The 21,872-nt window shown below is 37.8% G+C and overlaps 1 protein-coding gene across 2 annotated transcripts in view; it reads left to right on the plus strand.

Annotated features, from left to right (window-relative positions):
* oxr1a (oxidation resistance 1a) overlaps positions 1-21,872 on the plus strand; it is a 195,605-nt gene that overhangs the window by 75,131 nt on the left and 98,602 nt on the right. For both annotated transcript variants that reach the window (XM_065298715.2, XM_065298718.2), the window contains exon 3: positions 13,283-13,476. In XM_065298715.2, coding sequence (XP_065154787.1) covers positions 13,283-13,476 — 194 coding nt within the window. The remainder of the gene's footprint in view (positions 1-13,282; positions 13,477-21,872) is intronic.

A 21,872-nucleotide genomic window follows, 5' to 3' on the forward strand; every position in this document is an offset into this window, starting at 1 on the left:
TGAAAACCACTATTTTCTGTTACAAACTTTCACATAGCATAATTTAAATTAAATTTCAAAGTTTTATTATAAAAACTGATAATTCTTTCCGCAAAATGCATATAAATCTATTGAATTAATATATAAATGTGCATTCATCTTTGCCATGTTATATTCATTTAGTTGACTAGTGGTATACAATGATTAAAAACTAAACATTAATGGCATTAATCAAAACACTTACTTTGTCATTGCTGCTGTCGTCCTTGGGTCGTCGTCGCTGAACTTTTTTGACAGCGATCAGCTGTAAAATATTTTGATCCTGCTTGATTTTCGTTGACTTCGAGTAAAATAATGGAAAGTTTTTCATAAGATCCCCATAAGTTTTTCATGTGTCAGCATGACAGAAGCTTGATGCTGTCGGGTGAGAACAAGCAACAGCCGGCATTTTTCCTTCGCCCGAGTGCCTCTCGCGTAAATTATGAGTTTTCAATGGCTTATGTTTCTTTCCCGTCACAGAAAACCACCAAAAGAAATGTATTATTTTGTTTTTGTTTGTTTGTTGATCACGAAGTACAAAGTAGATAAAGAAAACTAGGATTCTGTGTGTATTCAATGCGCCACCATTGTTGTTTACAATGCGTGAAATGGTGCGCTGTGATTTGTTGAGTGGATTTATTGCGTTCGGCAAAGAGGACTGCCGTTTATTGCGTTTTGGGGAAAAAGGGAGAAAAACAAGTTGTTTTAAATCTGTATGAGTTTCTTTATTCTGTTGAACAAAAGAAAATATTTTGATAAATATTAAGCACACAGTTAATGGTACCCAATGATCCCTATAGTATTTGTTTATCTTACTATGGAAGTCCATTGGTACGTCAAGTCTGTGGTTACCATCAGGGGGGGGGGGTAAATAATGACAAAATGTTCATTTTTGGGTGAACTATCCCTTTAATGCTACATTTAGCAGGGTCCGAGCTACGGCTCTGGGTATACATTCCTGTACAGCGTATTTAAAACCGCAGCACTTCATATTTACTGTGATTATGGTTACTCTAATTATGAGCATAATCACATTAACATAATCACAGTATGTCTTCTGCTTACACCGGTCCCAAGTAAATTGCGGTATTGCTGTAATTACATTTTAAATGGTTTTATGGGTGCATGTAAACAGCCAATGTAACATTTGGCAGTTTGATCAAATAATAAACATAGATGTTAGAAATTCCACTGGATATTTCTTCTGGTTCATTTGTCACGCTGGAAATGTAAGATTAAGTGCATTGCATTGTGGGATGCAGGCTCTCATACTGTGTACTATTTTTGGATAATGTTATTCACACTGTCAGAAAAAAATGGTCAAAATGGTCCCAAGCTGTCACTGGGGCTTTACCCTTTATAAAGGTCAAAATATGTTCCATTTACAGTAGGTACAGACATATATACATTTGGTATTGATACTACTGTAGGTTTCTATCCCAGGACGTGTTTGCATTCACACAGAAGACACTCTGTGGCAATTTTCTAGGATCAACGCTGTGTGTAAAGGGGGTTTATAAGATTACACACTCCATCATGAGGGTCACGTGATGTACACAACAAAAATGCGGCGTTGTTTTAACAGATGATTTTATAAAATATGGACAAACCCAGCTGGTGGATTTAAATGAACCTATGCTTGAATGCATTCAAAGTGGTTTGGAAGAAAGCGTCTAGCAAATGCATACATGCAAAATGTACGAAAAATTTATTTCAAGATATTACAATATACAAGATGTCACACATAAGATCCTTTTTCTGTTTTTAATAACATGATTTTTTCCTGAGGTTCAACACAGTGATTGTTACACATCTACATACATTTATCCATATATACATAACCTAGTAAATAAGAGAGTGTATTTTGTGTTCATCTTTGGCTGTATTGTATTCCTCTCCTTCACTGACCCGATTAAACCGTTTAAATCCAAAGGACAATCAAAGCTGGCGTCTCATAACTCTTTAATAAGTCGTACTATAAACAGCTATCGACTCCAAGGAGCTTGTCTTTTCATCTCATTTACTTTCATTGCATGAACTGAGGTCATGTTTATATCACCCAGGGGTCTCTGTCATATTTGCCTTCGAGAAACATTACAAAAAATATACCGCAGTATTAACGTCAGCCATCCATAGTATATTGAGATCTGAAAAATTGATGGGCATTCAAACATTATACAATAGTAGCATTTTTAGAGGGCTATTAAAATTGTTAAATGAAATGGACATAAGTTGTTTTTCGCCTGTCTGCTGCCTTTGACGTCACTAGCTAAGAGTTTGGGACTGTGCATGATTTTTTGATCAGCATCATGAGTTACAGTACAGCTTAATACCATAAATGTTGACGTGAAAAGCTAGCAGATTTCAAATCATGTACACCAAGGTAAAGTTAAGCCAAGCAACTTTCATCGAGATGAATAGGAATGTTATTATAGATCTTCTAGTGCACATCAGGAGTGAGTTTCACTGGCCTTGCCCAAATTTATGTTGTTTATGTTTTGTTCGCCAAATCATGTGACCGCGTCGAGTAATCTCTTGTGTGGCAAAGAGCCTCTATATACATATGGCGAGATAATGAGGGGCACAGAATGCCAACTCTCTCTTCTCTCCATACATATGAGCTCAAAGATAAGAATCCTTCATAGCACACATGGATGTACTTCAGCCACCCCCGCTGTGTCCCTGTTGTACTCTGTTGGCCGTGATAAACAGCAACCGCGCTTACAGATGCCATCCACCGCATGCCAAAGCATTTAATCTCTCTGTGGTTTCCCAGAACCCTGTTTTTGTGCCGATTCACTCTGTATCCTCCAGTATGAGATAGGGGAGACCAATTCTGTGAGCTGAAGAGCTAAATAAGTCCTTTATAATACAGTATTGTAAAATGCCATTTTTATAATGATTTTGCCTTAAAGGCGCAAAAGAGGATGTTTTTCGGCGACTGAGAATCCAAAAACGAGTTTTTTAAATGAGCGCATGCGTAAGAACAGCCTCCCTCCTTCACAGCTCATTTCTAAGGAACGCCTTCCAAAACTCGTGCACGAATATTTACCACCGTCATACGCTGTGTCGCGTCAGTGGATTCATTATGTGAAATGATATGATAATAAACACATAAGACGTTAAAACGTTAGATCTGTCGACGCTCCCATTTCAACTAGCATGTAGCAGACTGGTCACTGCCTTACAATGACAGTACAAGAACAACGTCAATATACTTGAATAACAGTACAACAATAATTATTCCCCAAAGAAAGAATAAACACTGTTACCTGTCGGGAAGAATTTTTGTGAACTGCGCGTCTGTCTTGACACCTCTCTGTTCCTTCATTGCTCTCCAGCGTTGAAATGTTTCTCCAATAACAACTCTGGTTACATTACGTTCTTCTGACAATTTTCTCCTATTCCCAAGTCTTTCTTTTGCGTCCTCCTTCGGGTTTTTTCTCTACCGTGGTGCAAATTCGAGGAGGAAAGCAGGATCGACAATGAAAACAAACCGAAACTTAAGACGGCGTTTCATGCACTATGCGCATGCGTCGCCTTTGTTTAGTTACTGGAGCGCGCACGTCTCTCACAAGGATCGTAATGGCAGTGATTGACAAGCCAGAGCGCCAATCGCTGATGCGATGACCGCATGAGCAATTGGCTGATGTTTTTAAGGCCCTACCTTGTGCACAGATGACGTATATTAATATTATTACTTTCAGTGCACCTAATAAATAGTCTTTTATCATTTAGTAAAGACAGTTTCAAGTAATATTGCAAAAATTTATAAAACAAACATCCACAACTCATTACTGTATTTTTTTACTTAAAATATAGTTTCAAGGGTAACTTATTGCTTTTCTGCTATTTGAAAAAGCTTTACACTTACAAAAAATAGTAGTGCTTTCTAAAAATGTGGATCAAATACTTATATCCAGTCCTTTCAGAAAAACAGAGGTTTTTTTTGTGATTACTGCGGGCAAAAATCCTTGATCTTGTGGCACGTTTTCTTAAAAAATTTGATTGAATATGCGGGATATTTATGCGATGAAATTGCGGGAACTTGGGAAATTGCGGGAACTTGCTGGCCTGGGTTTATTCAAATGTATTCACGCTGCAAGTCTATAGCATGGAAACCATGGACCTATTTTAAAATCCCTGAAATAGGGAACCAATTACAGAACGGGGAGGGGGCAGCAAGACGATGACGACGTACTGTATATGCAACACACCGAAGCAGTTTTGTTTATCCAACACGGCAGCTTTTGGCGTTAAACAATTTCATATCCAAGAAGAATGTTTGGATATGGCAAGACATGATAGCCACGGTCACAATGCAATACTAACAGGAGTTAACTTACAGTCCAAGCGGGATAAACTATGATAATGTCGGTCTTTATCACCAATCCCAGGAAGTAAACTGTTTCCTACAATCCGTGTGTTTGTTGTAGTCCAAGGAAAGAGATTTACGTTGGAGATGATAACTCACGTCATCGTTTACTTTGGGGTTTGTACCTTTTGCATATCATTAACATGTACTAATACACACTTACACACCAAAGGTAATTTAAAAACATGAATCGAACAAAAGGTGTTCTTCGTTTTTGTTTAATTCTATTAATATTAGATCTCATTATTTAATGAATCAGACTTGGACAGCAAACCAATAAAATCATCAAACTAATTTGAAAGTAACACAAATATTTGATGAAAATGAAACAAAACTATATATTCTTGGTAATATGCAACAGAATCAAATTTAACAGCTTTTTATGTAAATAAGGGAATGCAATGTTAAGCTAGAGACATCAAATGGCAATCATGGGAAGTTGGGCATCACACAGAACCTGTTTATCATTTTAAGTATTTGCACACATCTGTCATGGTCACACTTTGCTATGTAGCGCTGTGATTACCGCTGCAGTGAGACTCAAATCTGAGAAGCAAAGCGAAGCGCCATTTATTCTTGTTTTATATTTTTGACCGAAAATGGCATTATTGGCAGAAAGATAAATGGACGAAAATATAAAACGAAAATAAATGGCTCTCCTCTTCTCAGATTTGAGTCTCACTGCAATTCTCGGCAGCCAAAATTTCGGTGCATCCCTGATATTAAAGATTTTGGCAGACGCTTTTATCCATTTAAAACTGCAATCCAAAACTTTTGCCTCTCTGAGCCACTGTGCCACCAATGTTGAAATATAGCAATTATAAATTCTGATGTGATCCCAGTCCTATAACATCTTTTTTAGGTGACCTTACATGACCTCTCACGTCTGCCCAGCAGCTCATAAGAAAGAAGCGAAATCTGATTATTCTGACTTTACCAAATTAATTTTCTAATTATAGCTACACCACCAAGCTTTGTTTTGCGGCAGATGTTATGTACCGATTCAACAGCGACTCTGCATCTCTAAATCACATAATCTTCCCCTTAATTGAAGGAGAATGTTGTTTACATAAACACTTGAACATCGACGGCCGAGGCTGATGGTTAAAATACAGGTTCAGCATGAATATGTTCTCATAATCAGAGCAGAACTCATGCGGCGTGGCAGCGGTGGTTATTATTGTTTCGAAGGAAACTGGTGCTTTTGTTTACATCTGCTGTTAGGAAGGCTGGAAGGTGGCCAGGCATCTCTCTCTCTCTCTCTCAGCTGTGAATAATAGATAAAGCAGTGATGATTGCCATCACGTCTCATCCGTATGGAGGATCCAGCTAGTTAATACACATCACGCATCAGACCGCAAGCGGGGCCTTAGATGGACCCCTGCAACGCCGCCCTCATTTCCAATTCAAAAGCGCCAATTTTGCATTCACAATTACAACAGTGCCGTCTAAATGGATAAATGAAATGAGTGTCTGACCACTCGTGCACAATGAGATTTGATTCTAGCCTTTTTGAATGAGGACGTTGCATAACTACACACCTGGCCGTAATAATAATTTCAATTTTCAATTATTTAGATGCCGCCTTGTATTGCAAATCTTATTACTGCAACCACGTCTATACAAAAACTTCTTTAATGCTTATTAGTGTTCACCAGTCTGACTAGCACAGAGTTAACCTAATAAATGCTTAGCATGCACGATTTCTCATTTCACCTCACACGAATTACACGATAATGTGAAGAATGTAACAAGCTTACGTGTATAGTGTAAGCCATTGTTTATATCCTAACCAGCTGTCAACACAACAAGATATGCCCAACACACATTCCTTTATCAACTATTTATTCTTTATGTAATGTTTTATTCTTTAAACATTTTGTAAAGAAGATATCTTTGGCTACCATTAGGAAAAGAAGCATGCCATGCACAATTGCATGGCAATATCTACTGTATCTTTTTGAAGCAGGGCTAAATAGAAATTAGTACACTTGAATCTCACTTGAATTTTTTTGTATGACAGGGCTAAAAATTAACTTTTTTATTTGGTAGCACTGGTGCTCCCAACTTTAAAGAGTTAGGAGCACCAGCAAAAATTTAGGCGCATCCATCCAAAAATTTAAAGGCACCAAAACTACAATGTATATGTTAATAGATTTATTTTATTAAAAATAAAACGCCACCATACCCAGCATTTAAAATTTGGTCTTCTATTTATTTTATTTTTTTGCTGCATAGATTCCAAAATTAATACCCAAATGCTGTTGAAATAGTATAGCAATAATAATTTAACAATTACAGGTAAAATGATTAAGATTACCATAGGAAATCTAGCAAACACGTAAAACACTGATTAACTGGGACATTACAAAACTGACCTTAAAATAGAAGGCTAATATATTGGTATTTTAACTGCATTACCAGGATGCTATTACTACTAAATAGGCAATGTTTTAAAAAATACTATAAAAACATACCATCATTGTCGTGTTCCACATCAACATGGACCACAAGGGTGTTTGTCGGATGTCCATTCACCAGCGCATGCGCACATATCAAACACTCTTTGACAGACAGGTCGGTGTCTCCATCAATAATGAACACATTTATCATGACACTACTTGTGTTTTTGGCACTTTCGCCATGTTTAAGCAAGGTCCGGCGCTTAAAATGTTTTGATTTCGCCACCAACGCCGTTTTACAGGATTTACAGTAAACACAGTAAGTTACATCGAGCCATTCTCATAGCGGAGACACTCGTAATCTTTAAACCACTCTCTCCGAAAGGTTTAACGTCAAGTCTTATTTTCCAGTGGTGGAGTCGCAATTGAATCCGGATCGTCGTCATTAATTACAGTAGTAACATTGGCTGTAATCGGCTCGTTCTCGTCACGCTCGTGGTTCGTCTTTCACATTTTCGCGCTTCACGTACCAACGTAGCACGGCAACAAGGAATGACTGACGCTCATATTAGCCAATCTGCGGTCTTCATTAAAACGTAAGAACTTAATGGTGAAATTTGATTGGTTATGTAACGTTGGAGAGAACACTGAACCTGGGACAGCAGCACGCAGCATCACAATCTAAATCAAGTCGCACCACACAACAAAAAGGGCAGTCGCACAAATGCTCCCAAATATATTTTAAGGTCGCACAGATTAAATTTCGGTCGCATATGCGACCAAAATAGTCGCATTTTCGAGCCCTGTATGATCAGGGACACTGGGGTTGGGGTGGTGCTTTTTCATGCTTTTCAGATAATTGTACTTTTTGTAAGATTCACATCACAAAAATTGCCAACATGTAAAATTGGTACATTCAAGTGATGCATTCAAATGCTGCCTACATAGGTAGCTGCCTTGAGCACTGCATAGATTGACCCCCATGGACACTTGAGCAAACTAGTTTTATTTTGTTGGGCGTCCTTAACCGTGTAATCTTGCCAGCCAGTGTTTGTGTTTGTTTTCTGGTAGATTGCGTGTATTATGTAATGTTGAGTTGTTTGGGGGGAGTGGTGTGTTACTGCACCTGGGGTCTGCCATCAACATGTACTCAGAGCTGCTTCAGGCTTTTTTCTGAACTGTTTGTTTAGACAGGTGCATAAATGACATGCCCACACGCACATCTTTGTTGGATGGCACACAGAAAACAATTTCTTGTTGTCTGTATAGAAAGTGTTGCATTCAGAAGGTACAACAAAGCTAAAGTAATCATTAATCGTCTGTAAGAATAATTTCTTGCACGAGAAGTCAATATCTTACAGAAATGTTTCAACAGATCTATTGCCATGTAAGTAGCCACGTTATGCTTGTACATTGAAAAAATCTGTTTCCGTGTGGACTAGGCCTAAGTAAAGCCAAAAGTTTCAAGGTCAAAGGTTAACATAACCATTATTCAACTTATGACCAGCTAGCAGCGCTGTTCTTAAACATCAGGCACAGAAAACTGCTTGACCTACTTATAGATTCAGGGTTTCCAGGGGTCCTTTAATTCCTTGAAAGTTTGTGAATCTGGGGGAAAAATTCAAGGCCCTGCGAAGTTTACATACGAAAATATACATACATAGATACAGGTCATTGAAAGTGCTTGAATCTATTTTATTCTGGAAAAAAATCCATATTATTCCCTGTGTAGTGTAGGATAATATCATAAAAATTCTAGACTTTTTAGACACACGTGCTAAACTGTTCACTTTAAATGCTTATACTGTATGCAAATGTTGAAAATGCTTTTTTTGCATAGTTGTGTTTTACAAATGAAAACATCTCTGGTTACGTATGCAACTGTTGTTCCCTGAGAAGGGAATGAGACGCTGTGTCTCCCTTGCCATACTTCCTGCGTCCCTGTAACGTCGTCTTTGGCAATATTTCAGATAGCGATATACTTCCTGGCTCCCGCGTCACCCTGTCTTTGTCTTTACGCCTTACCATTGGTTGAATTTGATATACACATTCAGACGCACTTACCCTTGGAGGCGTCCCCAAAATGTCACCGCAGTGACACAGCGCAAGTTCCCTTGAAAGGGAACTGTAACAGTGTATCTTTGAAGGTAATGCAATGTTACCTTGCTCTCACTTGTAATGTGTCCCCACATTTAGTCCTTCAATTTGAGGGTATTGGATCTGGAAAGTCCTTGAAAGGTCTTTGAATTTGAAGTTAACTTAGGTATGGGAACCCTGTAGATTAGATCAACCTGTGAACTTTTGATACCTGTAATGTCTCTGTAAAGTAAATCATTTGAAAGTTTTATAACATTTGCCCTGAGCGAAGAGGTACAGTTTTTATATTTGATCAGTTCTTTTCAAATCTGAAATGATACTCCTGAATATTGAAGGAGAGCAATTCCAATGTTATGGATGTGATATTTGCAGTCAAAACTATATATAATAATACTGTAATATTATAAATAAAACTATGTATAACAAAATATAAATTCTCAGAGAATGCATTTATTACCAGTATATTGAACCATCTGTTTATATTTTCCTAAACTCCTGATGATAATGAGTCCAGACATAAGAAAAATGTCAACAAATGGAGAAGGGGCTCTTCATAGAACAAATAATATTTTTCATTTAATTTTGTATGCACATTTATGAGGAAGAAACGCTATTGATGTGACATTTCTGTAATTTGCACTTACCTAACTATGAGAAAAATATTTAAAAAATTGAGATGGGTATTTAACCACCAAATATAGACATTTAACCCTTGTGCATTGTTCAAATTTACTACCCTTTCGTGTTGTTAGTGGATGAAAACATCCACTAAATTCAACGGCTATAAAAATGTATCGGATGAATATTTTTTCCAAATTTTTTTACATAAATCTGTTAATCAACCTCAGTACTGATCAAAACTACCAAATCTTCACAAAAATTCAATGATTTTAACTCTTTAATTGCCAAGTTTATAAGTGGTGTCACTGATTTGGGGAAAAACACACACAAAATGACCGATTTTCAATATAAAATGTGATTGTAAACTGGATTTTTTAAAACCTTTTTCACAGTCTTGGGCATGCCAAAGATTGGTAAAAACATTGGCTTTGAAGCATTTTTAGTTTTTGTGCAGCATCAGTTAAAAATTTTTTCTCCCTCATTTATTGTTATTGGCTGTTTTTGCCCCATTGACTTCCATTATAACCACATTTTTTGATTGCAGAGCTATGACACCTTTTCATCATGCATTTTTGAATGTTGTTGTTTTTTCCTTTTGCTAAGAGGTCAAATTAGTCATTTTTACTGTTGATCACCATGTGGCACTATTAACCCTTTAGTAGCCCTGTGCAAAAACAAAGCTTAATTTCTGGCTTGTACATTGTGTTTTATGGAGTATAACTCCATAATAAAAGCATATTTGTGTGTGTGTGTGTGTGTGTGTGTGTGTGTGTGTGTGTGTGTGTGTGTGTGTGTGTGTGTGTGTGTGTGTGTGTGTGTGCGTGCGTGTGTGTGTGTGTGTGTGTGTGTGCGTGCGTATGTGTGCGTATGTGTGTGTATGTGCATGAAAAAAAGATATTCTGTAAAAATCTTCTCTGCATTAGACATTAGATTTATGAACATCATTATTATGAACACATAAGTGTTTAGTCATTCCAACAGGACTTGCAGCATATCACGTGGTGCTCTCTGCAAGTTTGTCTGGAGGGGCAGCAACTCATGCACGAGGGAGGTGAAAAGCTGTTTAGGAGAAGTCTTTCCTAGAAGACCTGGGAAAATCTCTGCAGCAATATTGAGGAGAGAGCATCACCCTTGTACACCAGTTGCTACTGCACTGGTGAGAGAGATTCAGTCTCCTGCAGCTGTCTCTCCAGACACAAATCCACAGACACCAGCAGCTCAGGAGTGAAGAGGGGAACATGCAATTGGTGCAAAGAACAAACATGTCAGCACTTGCATCTGTTGTGGTGGACACACTTGCAGAGAGCACCAAGTGATATGCTGCAAGTCCTGCTGGAAATACTGAACACACCCCCTGCACACATACACACTAAAAGTTAGTTTGATTGTTTAGTTCTCCATCCATCCTCTACTCTTGCTTCATTGTTCAATTTATTTGAAGTTGTTTTTGTGTTCATAATAAATGATGTTCATAAATCCGATGCAGAGAAGATTTTTACAGAAAATTTCCCTAACCCCAACCATCACAAAAACCCTTCTCCTACTTCACATTTTCAGGAAACATCATTTTGTTTGATTTATAAACTTGTTTCCTCAAGGTCACAAAGACACTGGTATTCCTATCTTTGTGGGGACAATTGGTCCCCACAACGTGATAATTACCAGGTACACACACACACACACACACACACACGCACACACACAATAATATGCTTTTATTATGGAGTTATACTCCATATAACTCAATGTACAAGTCAGAAATTAAGCTTTGTTTTTGCACAGGTCTACTAAAGGGTTAATAGTGCCACATGGTGATAAACTGTAAAAATTACAAATTTGACCTCTTAGCAAAAGGAAAAAAATCCAACATTAAAAAATGCATGATAAAAAGGTGTCATAGCTCTGCAATCAAAAAATGTGGTTATAATGGAAGTCAATGGGGCAAAAACAGCCACTAACAATAAATGAGGGAGAAAAAAATTAAAACTGATGCTACACAAAAACTAAAAATGTTTCAAAGCCAATGTTTTTACCAATCTTAGACATCTTCAAGACTCTGAAAAAGGTAAACAAAAATCCAGTTTACAATCACTTTTTATATTGAAAATCTGTCATTTTGTGTGTGTTTTTTCCCCAAATCAGTGACACACCTTATAAACTTGGCAATTAAAGGGTTAAAATCATGGAATTTTTGTGAAGATTTGGTAGTTTTGATCAGTACTGAGGTTGATTAACAGATTTATGAAAAAAAATTTGGAAAAAATATTCATCTGATAAATTTTTACAGCCGTTGAATTTAGTGGATGTTTTCATCCACTAACAACACGAAAGGGTAGTAAATTTGCCCACGGTATATCGTTGAGTTTAAAAAAAATTTCAAAGCATTTTCTTAAAATATATGTAAATATAAGATTTGTCACCAAAAATCATTCAATTTGCTAAAACAGAGAGAAAGTTACGGCCAAATTAAGAGTAAAAAAAACTCTGTAGTGGATGAAAACATCCCCAACAACACATGAGGGTTAAGATATCAGTATGGTAAAAACTTTGGGTAAAAACTTACTTTTCATGATAAGGTTGACATATGCATGGAATTGCCCATGGGCTTTACAGTTGTAGCTAAATCTAGAAAGGTTTCATAGCTGAAAACCTGAAGGCATAGAATCGATACCATTTACTTCACTGCTGTATTATTTCTTTATATATAAAAATGTATAGGCTACTGGACATATTACTGTACCGTAGCTTAATAGGTAAGGTCATGTGTTTAATTTATAGGGAACATAGTGATGATAATATCTACTGTATATTCTATAGAGCTGATGGATAACACAAAATACATTTGAATTAAAAGAGCAGACATTTACAATCCATTAACCAATCAAGGAGAAAAGCTTCCAGTCTTTTAATTATCATGAAAAATTGAGTTTTAGGTCGTGTGTGTCACAGAACATGGGTCAAAATAACATTTGCAGGCTTTTAGGGAAAGTATCTTACTTCATTAATCTGACATACTTTGAGTGAAACAGGATGTTTAATAGCGTATAAAGTACTTAATTTTATCAAGAATAGATTGGATCATGAAATATATTGGTGTTACTAGCAAAATAAGGCTGAAAAGTAAGAGAGATTTCCTGATATAAAGCCTGTTCAGGCATGGTGATCCTTTTTTTATAACATGCAATGATACAAATTCCTGTTCTGCTCTTATGGCTTCATTTTGAAGAAGCTTTTACACACCTTTATTTTTATGAATGTGGGAAAACTCAAAGGCTTTACAGCTAAACCACACCATGCTGTCAACGAAAGCATGACTTCTATAAAACAACTAGCTAACCTTAAAAATCAAGTCAAATCAAGTTATTGCGTGGCTACTAGTGAAAAAAAAAGGTGATGAAGCAATGAAAGAACTTATGCATCACTGTAAAAAAATTATACAATATTTTGTTTAATCAAATTGGCTGTAAAAGTCATTGAAACTTACTGTTTTAAATTTTGTAAAGTGACATGAAAACATATGAAGAGTTCAGATGCAAAACCATCTAAGTGCGTCTGACATGTTTTCTTGTACAGTAAATGAGCAATTTTTTTATCAGAACCTTACTGGATTCTGACAAAAAAATTATTTCTAAATGGCCTGAGGCCGGGATTAAGCAGATTTGAAGCAATGTATTTGATGTATGTGCAAAGAGCATTTGGTCAGTTTACAAACACAGCGCATTCAGGTCAAGATGACACACTTTATGTTTTCTGTTTTTCTTTCTCACAGGTTGAAGCAAAAGTCCCGGTCGGTGGATATCGGCTCTCAAGGTTTTCCCTCTCGTCTCATCCCGAGTCTGTCCTTAAACAGGTCTTCAACACCCGTTGCCAAGACAACAGCATCTGAGGTGCAAGAGAACAACGCGACCAACTCCCAGCGCCGTGGTCCACGGTGTACCGAACTGAAACGTGGATACACAATAGGTAATAGAGAATTCACTTGTTTTCAATGCCGCAGATGAGATGTTTGTTTAACTCTATTGGCTGGGCTAGGGGTGGACTTCAAAAGCAAATGTATTTTAATACCTCGTCTTTTTCATTTGTTTGCTCTGTAAACCTATGCTCTTATTGCTTCATACTCTTAATGCATTTTAACAAGTACAGGAAACTTAAGCGAAAGTTTACATTAGCTTTGCATTTATTGTATTCTCATTACTGTCTTTAAAAATCAATTGAGAAGCTAATTCTATCCTGGGTTTTGGGGCGAGCGTGATCAAGGAGTTTAAAGAGCACCTACTGTCCAACTCACATTTTTACATTTCCTTTGGTGTGTAAGTGTGCATTAGTACATATTTATGATATTCAAAAGGTACAAACTCCAAAGTAAACGATGACGCAAGTTATCATCTCCAACGTAAATCTCTTTTCTTGGACAACAACAAACACACAGATTGTAGCCAACAGTTTACTTCCTGGGATTGGTGATGTAGACATCATAATTTTTCCCGCTTCGGACTCACAGCCTGTAAATTAACTGCTGTTAGCAACCGAACCTTTCAAACATGGTAAGGAGCGTCACATTTCCTGCTGACATCAGAGGTATTCAGGCCAATCATAACATACAAATAAGCTGGCCAATCAGGGACACAGAGCTTTTCAAATCTGTGCGTTTCAGGAAAAGAGTAAAATCTGGAAAATAATGTGTTTTTTAACCATAAACCACGCGGACACATTGTATTATACCAAATACACAAAATAACGTTGTTTTAGCAATGAAATAGGTGCTCTTTAATACTTATGAATAACACTGTGGGCCACTGAAAGACACATCATCAGACTACATTATTTTTCCTTTAAAAGCATTAAAACCTTTTCCATGTGTCTCTAAAAACATATGAAGTGAAATCTGATCTTGAGTTTTTTTATTACCTATGGGCTGTCCTCTTATCTTATAGTGGAGCAAGATATAGTAAATAATCCTGCAAAGTTATTACCCTACTAAAAGTATCATACCTCCATTAGATTTATTTCTGACAGGTTTATTGTGTCTATCCCTATGTGTAGTACTTCGAAGCATGCACAGATCTGTAAAATAAATCCAGTTGTTGTTCCTAATCCAGAAGGATTGTAAGGTCTCAGGCACGATGCAGCTCTTCTTTCATCTCTGGCCAATTGATCTGAAAGCACAGTTTAAGAGCCGACTGTTTCACTAAATCAAGATGATTCTTCAACAATGCATTCCCGAAACAAGAGTTTTCAAATTGACTTGCATTGTGTTTACTCCATTTACCTCTAATAGTGGCACTTTATTCAATTGTAGTGTTTATAACAGAGCATAAAAGTTCACAATACTATATATAAGCATCATTTAATATAGATACAAATGAGTCAGTTGTTTAAAAAGTGATGGATTATTTTCAACCCAGCATTGGGTAAAAAAGGGACAAACCCAACCCATGGGGTTAAATTAGCACAGAAAATGTTTATATTTAAAACAACCCAGCATGTTGTATTTGTCCTTGGTTGACCCAATGTTGGGTTATATTACATTTACATTTAAGCATTTAGCAGATGCTTTTGTCCAAAGCGACTTACAAAGATTAGGAAACAAAAGCGATGTGTCACAGGGAGGCAATAGTACAAAAGGTGCTTATAACACGATACAAGTTTTCACTATTCCAAAAAATACCTGTTGAGAGAAAAAGAAAGAAATGTGGTCAATGTCAAGTATTTTTTGGAAGATATTGGTTTTATTATTGTTTTTGAATGTTGCAACAGATGTGGCTGACCGGATTGCAATGATTTGCAACGACCGGCTCGTGATTTAGTGCCCCTTTGTGAAGGTAACACAAGGCGCCGCTTAGTTGCTGAACGTAAGGTTCTGGATAGGGTTTAGGAATGGATGAAAGTATGCTGGTGTGGTCCCAGTGAAAGTTTTGTAAGTGTAAGTTACCTAAAATGAGCTTCAGTCAGTAGCCAGTGGGGAGAGATGAAGAGCGGCGTAGCCTTTTGGGCTCCTGGAAGATTAGCTGAGCTGCTGCGTTCTGAAATAATTGGAGTGGATTAATAGACCCTACAGTAAGGCCAGGCAGAAGAGCATTGCAGTAGTCCAGCACTGGAGATTAAAGGGGCCTGACTCAGAAGTTGTGCAGTATGCTCTGTAAGATATGGCGCTTTCTTCCTGATATTGTATAATGTAAAGGGAATGATCACACTTTCTTTGGAATGTTATAAGAAAAGGACAGTTTGTCATCAAAGACTACACCGTTTTGGTTGTGTTGCCAAGTTAAATGGATAGGTCATGCTGTAACCTGGTTTGTGCCGGAAAAACAAGAAACTCCATCTTAGCGAGGTTCAGCTGGAGGTGGTGTTTCTTCATCCAAGCCGAGATATCTTCTATGCAGGATGTAATACGTGCTGCTATGGTGGGGTCATCATGGTGAAATGAGAAGTAGATCTGTGTGTCATCAGAAAAGTAGTGGTAGGAGAAGCCATGTGCTTGGAAAAAAGGAGTGGACCAAGCACTGATCCCTGAGGGACCCCAGTGACCATCTGGTGAGCTGTGGACCATGCACCCTTTAACGACACCCTGAAGGATCTCTCGGAGAGATGAGATATGAACCATTGGAGGGTTGAAAATAACCCAGCTTTTTTATATAAAAATGACTCTACACTTGGAGCTTCAACTGTAATGTACACTCTCAGAAAAAAAGGTACAAAAGTTGTCACCAGGGTACTTTTTCACACTTAAAGGTGCTCATTGGTATCTTATCACACTGTGTGATATGGAGCATTTAAAGTTGGTTACGACAAGCATGTAGACTGTACAGTGATGACACCTATTAAGTCGGAGGCTTTGGGGGCTATCGCAGACGTTAGCGCAAAGTCACCAGCATGTGCTAGTGGTAAACTAATACTGGTATTCATATTGTACCAGCAAACACACTGTATGTTGCTCATGCTGAATTCCTGACACTATCAGAAAACTATCGTAGGCTATCTTTGGAAGCAAGACCGGGAAAACGAACATCTCTGAACCTCTATCACTGTACGATGTAAGAGGGTATGAAGGGCCACGATCACAGAAATCGCCACGTTTGTTTCACGAGGGTAATCTTTCGTCTGGGACATCCAAAAATTGTGCAGTGTATCCCAGGCCCATTACCAAAACATACTTGTAGCCAATCAGCAGTAAGAGGCGTGTCTACTTAATCGTTGCCTGGGTTGCATATGTGTGGGGCGGGTCTATCAAATGAAGGTCCAGATTTTATTGGGGTAGGGGCATGTTTGTTTAGGTGATTTCAAATATCAACATTGGTTTTCAGAGAATATGCAGACCTTTTTAAAAGGCACTGTCCAAGTGACAACTTCTGTACCTAGTGTAGTGAAATGTATGACCTAATCTGGTTTGGTAAACAAATATGATGTTTGAGTTCTTCAAATATTGACTTTTGATTTCCCCCAAAAAATGTGAGCTCACTTTGTTTGAATGTCATTGTTGAGATCTCTATCAGAGATATTTGTGAGATTTGTTTTTACAAGACATTTACATGCCAAGTAATTGCTGTCTATGAGAAACAACTAAGATATTAAAGAGAACTCGTCTGTGATTTTTCTAATGGATTCTCTTTTAATGTCAAGTCTGCCATTAATGGCACGCATCCTGCTGCGTTTTAATAACCCGCCCCTATGCATTCCACCAGAATTATTCTGTCATTTTCAGTTTGATGAGAACGATGGTTAGAGCATTTTAATGCTTTAAATGAGCCTTCGGAGCATTTTAATGTGAGTGCTTTTATAGCAGGGGAACGTGCATGCTGAAATGAGTGCTTGTTGAGTTTTTGTAAATGGCTCGAGGATAACAGGGGATAAATTTGTCCATGTGGACATAAACTTGCTATAATGGAAGAAATGTAGACCTTCATGTGAGGTGGGAAAGGCTCTTTGGGTAATTGGCAAGAAAAGTCAGACCCACAACATAAAGATGAGCTCCTGTTTAGCCTAATTACTTAACTCACCTAATTCTGTTAATAAGATACTACTTTACATAAGCTTTTCTAGCACATTTAACCTTTGGCACAGAAGATGTCCGTATATGTGTGGAGTTCAAAATATCTTAAGGATGCAGTTATAAAGCATCACAGAAATGTTTGTCTTCTTTGTAATGGATTTTACAGAGCTCCTATGGTCCAATTCACGATTTTACATTTTCTTTGGGGTATGTAACTTTTTAATATCGTTAACGTACTAATACACACTTACACACCAAAGTAAATGATGACGCTAGTTATTGTATCCAACGTGAATCTCTTTTCTTGGACTCGGATTGTAGGCAGTAAACAGTTTACTTTCTGGGATTGGTGATGTAGACAAGATCAACATTATTATAATTCCTCCCGCTTTTGACTCACAGCCTGTAAGTTAAGTCCTGTTAGCCTTGCACTGTGAGCGAATCTTTCAAACATGGTAATGAGCGTTACACTCTGGCTGACGTCAGAGGTATTCAGGCCGATCACAACGTACAGATTAGCTGGCCAATCAGGGACACAGCACTTTTCAAATCGATGAGTTTTGTACAAAATCTTTGCATTTCAGGAAGACAGTATATCTGGAATCTATTGTATCTGTTTTCTAAGCAGGCTGTATTACATGCTGCTTTGGTGAGATCATTGGGGTGAAATGAGAAGAAGATCTGTGTTTCATCAGAATAGCAGTGGTAGGAGAAGCTGTGTGCTTGTATGATAGGTCCTAAGGATGATCTGTATATGGAAAAAAGGAGTGGACCAAACACTGATCCCTGAGGGACCCCAGTGACCATCTGGTGAGCTGTGGACCATGCATCCTTCAACGACACCCTAAAGGATCTCTCGGAGAGATAAGATTTAAACCATTGGAAGGGAGTACTCGTTATCCCTAGCGATAATAGGGTGGCAAGTAGAATCTGATGATTGACTGTATTAAAGGCTGTCGATAGGTCTAATAAAATCAGAACCGAGGATTAGGATTCTGCTTTAGGTAGCCGCAATGCTTCTGTGACCGCTGTTGAACCATGAACCACACGAACGCATTGTATTATACCAAATTCACAAAGTAACATTGTTTTTGGCAATAAAATTGCTGCACTTTATTAGTATGAGGGTCGTATTGCTTTTTTAGATTGCACTCAGAAAAATGGTCAAAAAATGCTCCCTAGCTGTCACTGGGGCAGTAGGTCCTCCTGATATGTACCATTTACAGTAGGTACAGATATGTATACATTTGGCACTATTGTGTACCTTTGAGGTACTAATATGGACTCTTGGGTGCCATTATGTACCTCTTAGGTACTATGATTATGAAGCCCTTAGGTACAAAGGTGTACTTTTTGTAAGGGTACCGCCCCAGTGACTCATTTTTCTGACAGTGTATATGTGCGTTCTGTTTCAACCCAAATTTAGACTACGACCAAGACCTTAATTTGGTTCAGATTGGCAATAGTTGTTTATTATTAGAGGTAATTTAAGCCAAAACAATGTATACCTTGTAATGCACTGTAAGTTGCTTTGGATAAAAGCGTCTGCCAAATGCATAAAAAAGCCATTTTTTAGCCATGCTGGGTGACCAGCCAAAATATCAAAGTGCCCAAAAGTCAGCTCTCAGTAGGATAGTACACTCACAAAAAATGCTGGGTTATATTCAACCCAATGTTGGGTCAAAATGGGATGAGCTCGGCCGCTTGGGAGGTAATTTAACCTATTCTGGGTTTCAACCCAAAATGCTGTCAAATATAAACATTTTCTGAGTTAATATAACCCAACGTCTGGGCTCGTCCCTTTTTGACACAGCGAGGGGTTAAAAATAACCCAGCATTTTTTTAGAGTGCACTTTTATAAGACCCTGTATTAAAAATGTTACCTTTAGCATTGTGAATTAAACCAGAGAACAGATTTTAGACACGTGCTCCCCTGAGATCCTCTTGAAACCCTATTTCTTCCCTTTGGTCGATGTTACGTGTCAAATTATTACATCTATGGCTGTTAAACATAAAGTGTCTTCCTCCACATGTGAGCCAACACGCTGCCACATTTAATGTCTCTTTATTTCCGCTCTCATTAAGTGGTTGAGGATGATTTGCTGTCTGCGTGTTCGGGGTGAACTGTCAGTCTGCACAGGACTGATCGCAACATTAATGGATTTTGAAAGGTTGAATGTTTGTCCTGTTCTTAATGTCCGTTCTGCTGAAATGTATTCGGAAGCTGCTGACCCGAAGGGTCAGGAGAGATGCTGCATAGGATAAAGCTGCGTTCCGGTCGTGTGTAGGAGATATTTTACAAGAGGAACGTGGTACGGCTTTCAGACAGGTTGGAGTCAACCATAATTACCAGTGTATAGACAGGAATACTAAGACAGTTCTGCTGTCTGCTGGGTATGAATGCATTCATATGCAATCTGGAAAGGAAACCGTATAATAGTATATGGCAATACGGCAGTTCGGTGTGGATACTCAGATATTGGGTTTTTTTCAATCGCTCATTTGTGGGAGTACTTTGTCTTATATTGCGTGGTAAATAAGATTAAATAAGATTGTTAAAGGAAGACACCAATATTTTTCAATATTTTACTATGTTCTTCTCTCAACTTAGATAAAATTATATCTATCTTTTTTCAATGCGTGCACTTTTAATCTTTGTAGCTACAGAGCCTTGTGTTAGCATTTAGCCTAGCCCCATTCTTTCCTATGGCTCCAAACAGGGATAAATTTAGAAGCCATCAAACACGTCCATGTTTTCCCTATTTAAAGACTGTTACATGAGTAGTTACACGAGTATGGTGGCACAAAATAAAACGTTTGTTTGGAGCCATAGGAATGAATGGGGCTAGGCTAAATGCTAACACATTCAAGAAGCGCTGTACAAAGATTAAAAGTGCACGCATCGAAAAAAGATAGGCATGTATTAATTCATCTAAGTTGAGGTAAACATAGTAAAATATTGAAAAACTGTGGTGTTTCCTTTAATATGATTAGTAAGATTGCAGGAAAACAGTTACAGACTATGACAATATTATATGAGTGTATAGTTGTGAGAAAAAAAACATGTAATCCTTAAATCAGGACATCCTCTTACATCCTCTTTATGGTGAATATGAGTTATTACCATCTGGTTGAAGGTATAGGGTACTGTTATGTGTTATTACGGACAGCCTGTGCAACAAGATCACTCATATCCTCAAGTATAGCTGTGTTAAGCAAATTCTTGTCATTTTACATCTATGGCCAGCCTGATATCACGAGAATTCATGCTTGTTTTACATGCAAGCTAATTCTTATTTATTTGTATGAAGTTAATCATGCAAAAACATACGATTATCATAAAAAAACTACCGAAACTCTGCCCCTAACCCCATAATCACAGGGGCAAAAGCAAATCGGAAAAAAATGTATGAATGTGGTCGTACGAATTAATACGAATTAGCCACCTTGTAAAATACGTACTGATTGCCATGAGATAGCATTGCTATGGCAGTGATGTTGCTGTTGTGAGGGTAACATGTGGCGGCTCATGACTGCTCTTCCGAGGGGTGCAAATTCAAAATAAGTGTTCGGAGTGTCGTGTGTGTTGCTCGTTTTTCAAAATATGTGTTTGTTGCATCATGTGAACCATGTGCATCACATGTTTTGTCAAAATAAGTGCATGCTGCACACACGTCAAAACCGTTTATGGTAAAAGGGACGCTCACGTTCACAAAATACACGCAAGACACTCCCTTAACAGTTAACTCTGATTATGCATGAGATTATGCGAGTATCTGGCAAACACAAGCGTCTCTTTTATCATAAGTCTCTTTTATTTTATCATAAACCCTTTTATCATAAACACTCTGTAGCAGGCACTTATTTTGACAAGACACGTGATGCACATAGGATCACTCAACGCGCCAAACACACATTTTGAAATACAAAACACACACATGACGGCTACATACATGTTGTGACGAACTTCACATCATGTGCCCTTGAAATAAGAAGTCATTGGTCGCCACTGGTAACATGATCAAAATGTTTGCAATTTTTGCACATTTTTCAGTGACTTTTATCTTGCATTTCATGTTTTTCATTGTTGGAGTTTGCAGGCCCCCTTTTGCATTTTTGTACGTACAGTAAAAAAAATTATAAAAGCCCCCACTTGTCATGTTATTAATATCTCTGATATTTAAATAGTGAATTGGAGTACTACTTGAGCATTAGATTGAATGGTGGCATTGCAGTGAAGGTTACTGTAACCAGCCTGCAGCCTCCACCTGTGCACTCCTTTAGAGCTCGACCTATTGACTCCAATTCAATTAGCAGCAGTTCAATAGATTGAGCAAGTGTTGAGCTAAAGCGTCGCAGCTGCCAGGTT

This window comes from Paramisgurnus dabryanus, chromosome 13, assembly GCF_030506205.2.
Source record: "Paramisgurnus dabryanus chromosome 13, PD_genome_1.1, whole genome shotgun sequence".
Lineage (NCBI taxonomy): Eukaryota > Metazoa > Chordata > Actinopteri > Cypriniformes > Cobitidae > Paramisgurnus > Paramisgurnus dabryanus.